This window comes from Pteropus alecto, unplaced genomic scaffold (genome assembly GCF_000325575.1).
Source record: "Pteropus alecto unplaced genomic scaffold, ASM32557v1 scaffold102, whole genome shotgun sequence".
Lineage (NCBI taxonomy): Eukaryota > Metazoa > Chordata > Mammalia > Chiroptera > Pteropodidae > Pteropus > Pteropus alecto.
In genome coordinates, this window is record NW_006432224.1 from 1,868,056 (window position 1) to 1,873,929 (window position 5,874).

Below are 5,874 nucleotides of genomic sequence, written 5' to 3' on the forward strand. Positions count from 1 at the left end.
GCTGCTGCGGGGTGCCGGGCCCGGGGTGCTGGGCCCCGGGGGGCGTCTGCTTCTGGGTGGCGTTAGAGACAGATTCTGCCCTTGGAGAATCAGCCATCGGGCTGTCTTCCTATCTTCCTATTATTATTATTATTATTTTTTAATGAAATAAAACTTTACTTAGATATTCTCAGTGCAAGTTGTTTAATTTTGCCGAGAGCTGGCAAAATCCGACGCCGGTGACCTGTGGCGTACTCTTTTACGCTGATTTTTGTGACCAGAGCTCAACGTGTCAGGAAACTTGCTTTTCACATCAAGAGCCAGTGGAAACCGGATCCCACATTCATCAGCATTGGTAATTTTTCCCTCGTAAATCTGGCCCACTGTTTTTGAAATTTTACCAACAACCACTTCTTCATCCAGAGACAATAAATCAAAATGCAGATGCCTAAGACAGCTGGAAAGCACACATAGCCTCCGATTTTCATGAGACCCTCCTTAGTTTTATTTTTTATTTTAAACATTGGCCAAAAACGGCGAAGGTTTTGATATATCCAGTTGTCTCACCAGAAAGAGCCACAACTTTTAGCTTTTGCTGAGGGCACTGACTCTGGCAGAAGCTACGTCTTGCGTAGAAATGACATCTCCGCCTGCAGCAAAAGACCTCGACGGTCCGTGCAGGTGTCGGAGGAAGCAGTGACTTCGTCTTCAGCCTCGGGGCGGCTCTTCGGTGTGTCCCCGGTGGTAGGACGTCAGGCGGCTCGAGCGTTGGCTGGTCGGCCGCGCGACATCTCCGCCTGCAGCAAAAGACTTCGACGGTCCGTGCAGGCGTCGGAGGAAGCAGTGACTTCGTCTTCACCCTCGGGGTGGCTCTTCGGTGTGTCCCCGGTGGTAGGACTTCGTCAGGCGGCTCGAGCGTTGGCTGGTCGGCCGCGCCGTCGTGATTCTGGCGTGCGTGGAGGCGAGCACCCGCCTGCCTCCGCCGCCACCTTGACCGCATGTCCCCAGGCCATCTTCCTCTTAAGCGGATGCCACCAAGGACAGTACGGTGAGCGAGGACCCTGCGCCACGAGCGGAGTCCCTCATTTGTGTCTTTTACAGCATTTTTAGTAGAAGACATTTTCCTGTTTTAAAAGACAATGTCCCCAGCTCTCTCGAGGGGGACAAGCTCAGCCACCGGCGGGCAGCCCCCCTCCTGCGTGTCCCTGGCTGCCAGCCCAGGGCGCGTGCTGACCAGTTCGGTTTGCCAGCGGGTGGGAAGCGGGGAGCAGGTGGACACAGCTCGGGGCCCAGGTCCTGGACACCATTAGTGGAAGAGCTTATTGTCACATCAGGAAGAAGAAAAACCTTTCTCGGCTGAGTGAATACACTTACCAAACAAACAAACAAAACCAGGACTTTTCGGGCACGTGGACTGTTATGCTGATGGGGCTTTCGAAGGTCTGTCCACTGTGTCAGGCTCTTCCTTGCACAGTGATGTTTGTACCCAAGTGGCAGATCAGGAGTCAGGTGTGTGGGGGACAGGTGAAGGGACAGCAGGGCAGGGACGCAGGGAGGCCAGCCGTGTGACCTCGCGCCGGTTGACACAGGTTCCAGTTTGCCGCTGTCCTGACGTGCGGCCGGAGCCGGGCCGGGTGCTCAGCCAGGGCGGTGGCCGAGGTGACTGTGCTTTCACTGGCGTGATCGCCACACGGTGACCCGCTCTATAGCCACCTTCCCCGCCGGGCGCCTCGGAGCCTCTGATCACATGACCTTCCGTCCCTCTGCGCCTCGGCCAGTGCCAGGTGGGAGGGAGCGCACAGCCCGCAGAGCCCGCAGCGGCCTGGGGCAGGAAGCCTCAGTCCCCCGACGTGGTCCCTGCAGCTGCGACAGGCGGTATGGGGAGGAAGCGGGTGTGGACAGCTGTGCGGGGCGGGGTCCCCGGGGGCAGGACCTGTGAGGGACGCTCTGATGGACGCCAGAGTTTGGCCGTGGGCTCCAGGGGGGTGACCGTGCCCCCGTCAGCCGCAGGGTGGACGGTGGCATCGGGAGCGTCGGCGCACGGGAAGACGCTGCAGTCGGCGCGGGAAGCACGCTGTCCCCTCGCGTGCGGTCACCTGATGCCAGCCGTGTCTCCGCCTGGGGAGCTGCTCGTCGCTTCCTGCGGTGCCATCCCCACCTTGGCCTTGCGAAGCTCTCGGATTCGCCGTCACCCTCGCTGTCCTGGAAGCGGCTCAGCGGGTGGCTGGTCTCCCGACGTCCACTGTCCACACCCTTCTTCCTCGGTGACAAAACCCCGACACTCGTGGTCGCCTGGCCCTGGAGGTGGACACGGGTGGGGTCGAGTGTCCCCGTCCATCTTGCCTAATGCCCTCTGCCAGCTCGAGGCCTCTTCTGTCCCGGAATCTGCCACTCGGGAGGGACCGCGGCGTCTCGCCCACCTTTGCCGGCGAGTCCGGGCTGTGCCTTCAGCGTCATCCCGTCTGCGTCCGTGGTCAGCGGTTTGTAAAGTTTCTGATCCACCAAGGTCACTTTTTTTAAAAAAAATAATCTGGCGCAGCAGTTCCCGCGGGCGAGAATGAACTCGCCACGGCCCGGGGTGACTGGAAGGAGCAGCGCATTCCGGCCAGCCCAGAACCGCGCGAGGCGCCTCGCTGTTGCCGTCCCTTATGGGTGCGAGCGACAGTCCCAGCTCCCGAGGACTCGCCGTTGCTGAAGCGCCAAATACTTTTAATCGCATTCGAGGGCCGGGCGTTCGCTGGAGCTCGTTCTGAGATGGCGTGGGGGCGGGGGGCAGATCCCCCGGCTCGTGGAGAGTCCAGATGGGGCAAAGCAGTGCCACCCCCATCCTGGGCCTCCGTCCAGAGATGCTGAGACCCGCACCTGCCTCTGCGGAAGGGTCGCTGACGGGCGTGGCCGCAGGGGGCCTACGCCCCTCGGCCCTTGCTTTGTCCTGTAGTCCTTGTCCGCAGAATGAAAAACGAGGGACATAGAGGCCTCTGTCCCATCATGGGCAACCCCACTGACGTTTTAACGTAATTCCTCCCTGTTTATTCTTCGTGTGTGCACGTGTGATGAAGCACAGCTGCATTTTAGGCGATGACCTCCCTGTAAATATTTGAAGCCCTGTGCCGTTGTCTTCCAGATGTGCCGTCGTGGGCGTAATTAGATCCCGCCGTCGAGGGAGGATCTAATGACACGTTTTTGCCCAGCGTTTCACCCCCTGTGGCCCCGGGCTGGGTCGCGGGTCTCGGATGGCCGCGGTGGACCCCGGCCTGGTGCAGAAGCTCGATCAGCCACCTTCACCGCGCGCGGTTTTCTGTGATCTCTCAGCAAGGGACGCGTTCGATGGCGCGTCGGCAGCGCTGGGCCGATGGCGCCGCTGTCCGCCCGGACCGCCGACCCCGAATGGGTGTCGTCGAAGCAGTGAAGCCGTATCCGAAAGGAAAGATAGAATATCCCCTTTACAACATGGGAGATCCGCCGAGGGGACGAGGTCCAGGACAAGGACCGCTTGGCCGCGTCCGCATCTCGTTTGCGTGATCAGGTTTCCACCCGGCCGTACTGTGGCCCCCGAATGGCTGTCTCCTCCTTGGTCCGCTTTCTCCCAGGCGGAGGAAAACGTGGTTTGGGGTGAAGAATTGTATTTCCCACGGCTCATCCGGGTGTTTCGGGAGGGGGCCGGCGAGCTCGGAGCGGGGCCTGCGTTTTCCGCCGATGGACGCAAGTAGCGGCCTGGACACGGGGCCACGTTCTCCTGGGTGCGCAGCGGGTCCCGTCGCGCTCCCGCGAGCTCGGGGTGCTTCCGGTGGCCGCGGCGAGGGCTCGCCGTGACCCCGATTGACCGGACGTACCCGCAGGGCCTGGTACGTCTGCGGGAGGGCGCCCTGCTGCCCGCTCGGGGACCTTCGCTCTGTCCTGCCTCGCCCCTCCGGAGCCGTCCAGGGGCCTGGACCTCAGGCGGAAGCTAAAGTTTAAAAACCTTTTTAACCAACTCGATTGAGATGACGTAGGTTCCTAACGTCACGTGAGCTTCGTGTGCACAGATCTGTAACCGACGTCTGTGCTCTGTGCGCTCACCACCCGGAGTCCGGCACCTCCCGCCGCCGTGTCCTTGACCTTCCTTCAGTCCCCCCCACTTCAGTCACCCCCCACTTCCTGTCGCGACCCGCGTTCTGTGTCTGTGTCTGTGAGTTGATTTTCGTTTGTTTCGTTCGTTCGTTCGCTCGTTACCTTTTTGTTTTATGTTATTTGCTAAGCGGAGAGAGAAGGGCCGAGTTCGCAGCCTCCGTCGCGTGAAGGAGGCGACAGAAACACACCCCAGAGCTAACAGCGCTGTCCGTGGGCGGAGCGGCTACGAGGGGGTGTCCGTGCCAGGGTCTGATTACAAATGCACAGCCCAGCAGGTCATAATTCTCATTCGTGGCGGGAATGGGCCTCAGCAGCTGTTATCTCCCGGGCACAAAGCTCCCGACGTCAGCTTAGCCCGGGGCCAGATTGCGCGGGGCCCAGCGAAGCTCTTAGGGCCCCCTACCCCTCCGGGGCAGCTCCCCTGCCCCTCAGTCGTAGCCCCACCTCGAAGCGTCTGCTGTTCTCGGAAAGGCCCTTCCGCCCCAGGTCGCCCACCGCTGCCTGCGGTGGGGAAGGGGAGGGGACCCAGGAGCAGGAGCTTGGAGAAGTCAGAAAGGCCCTTCCACACCCAGGTCACCCACTGCTGTCTGCGGCGGGGAGGGGAGGGGACCCAGGAGCAGGAGCTTGGAGAAGGGCTGAGGGTTGTCGCGGCCCCGCCCCTGCCCCAGGAATCGGTGAGGGGGGGAAGGTGGTGGGCCTGGGCCTCTGGGAAGCGTCTCGTGTTTCTTGGCAAGGAGGCGACATTCGTTCCGTAGGCAGTGGGGTGTCCTCAGAGACCCCCGCGCCTCTGTTTGAGGCAGGCCTAGGGCCGCCGACGTCGGCACCAGCCGCAGCTCTGGGCCTGGTCTTCGGCGCACCTCCTGGAACCCGGGGCCTCAGCTCCCTGCGTGTGGCCCAGAAACCAGCGTTCGTGGGGCCGAGGCCTGCGTGGGTTACTGTCCCGTCAGCCGCGCCCAGCCCTGCGCACAGGCGCCGTCGTTCCCAGCGTCCCAAGCGGGGAAGGCCCCCCTCCAAGAAATGCCTTGCCCAAGGCCTGACAGCAGCCAAGGCTCCTCCGCCTTTGTCTCCAGTGGGAGGCGCTTTCTCTTCCCCAGAGTGCCCGGTTTGGGGGCCCACAGCCTCCCGGGGTCCGCCTTGCTGGACCCCCCCACCCCGTCGGGCCCACGAGGCTGGGCTCCTGCTCACTGTCCGTGGATGGTGCGGGCCTGGACGGTGCCTGGCAGATCTTGCCGCTCGGCGACACGTGGGCCTTGGGGCGAGGAGGCTGGAGAGGCCCCTGGAGGGGGAGGCTGGACGGAGCTTCCACGGCGTCCGTGAGGCTGAGGACTTGGCGGTGGCCGGTGCGGGGCCTCATCGGTGTTCAGCGTGTCTTCTGGGCGAAAGCTGCTCTTAGAGCAAATCGCCTGACCTCGTGGCCCTCTGTCTCGGTCACCTGGGCTCCCCAAGCCCGGTGCGCATTTTTAAGAAGTGAGGAGCGAGCCGGTGCCACGCGCCTGCGTCCTCCCCGCCGGCCCCGCGTGTCCCCCGCTCTCTGTGGCTCGTGCCGGCTGGGGTGGGACGTCACGTGGTCTGGACAGACGTGCGCTGACGTGGCTCTGGCGGCCCCCGTGGCTCTTCGGGGTTCTGACTCTGTTCTCTCCGACCTTCCTCCCCCAGCGGCTGCCCCCAGGTGACGATGGCCGCGTGAGCGTCCGCCATGGCCAACCGCAAGCGTCAGAGCACAGTAAGCAGCATGCTGGAGCACAGGCCGAGGCCGGGCCGGGAGCCCGAGGGCCAGGGCCCGGA

At 62.8% G+C, this 5,874-nt stretch overlaps 2 protein-coding genes across 2 annotated transcripts in view; both read left to right on the forward strand.

Moving 5' to 3' along the window:
* The window catches only part of LOC107195332, a 51,900-nt gene extending 46,032 nt beyond the window's left edge, over positions 1-5,868 (forward strand). The window contains exon 6 of the mRNA XM_025043522.1: positions 5,746-5,868. Within this exon, the coding sequence (XP_024899290.1) occupies positions 5,746-5,762 (17 nt within the window). The 3' untranslated portion in view covers positions 5,763-5,868. The remainder of the gene's footprint in view (positions 1-5,745) is intronic.
* Positions 5,786-5,874, forward strand: part of APBA2 (amyloid beta precursor protein binding family A member 2) — a 37,153-nt gene continuing 37,064 nt past the window's right edge. The window contains exon 1 of the mRNA XM_025043523.1: positions 5,786-5,812. Within this exon, the coding sequence (XP_024899291.1) occupies positions 5,786-5,812 (27 nt within the window). The remainder of the gene's footprint in view (positions 5,813-5,874) is intronic.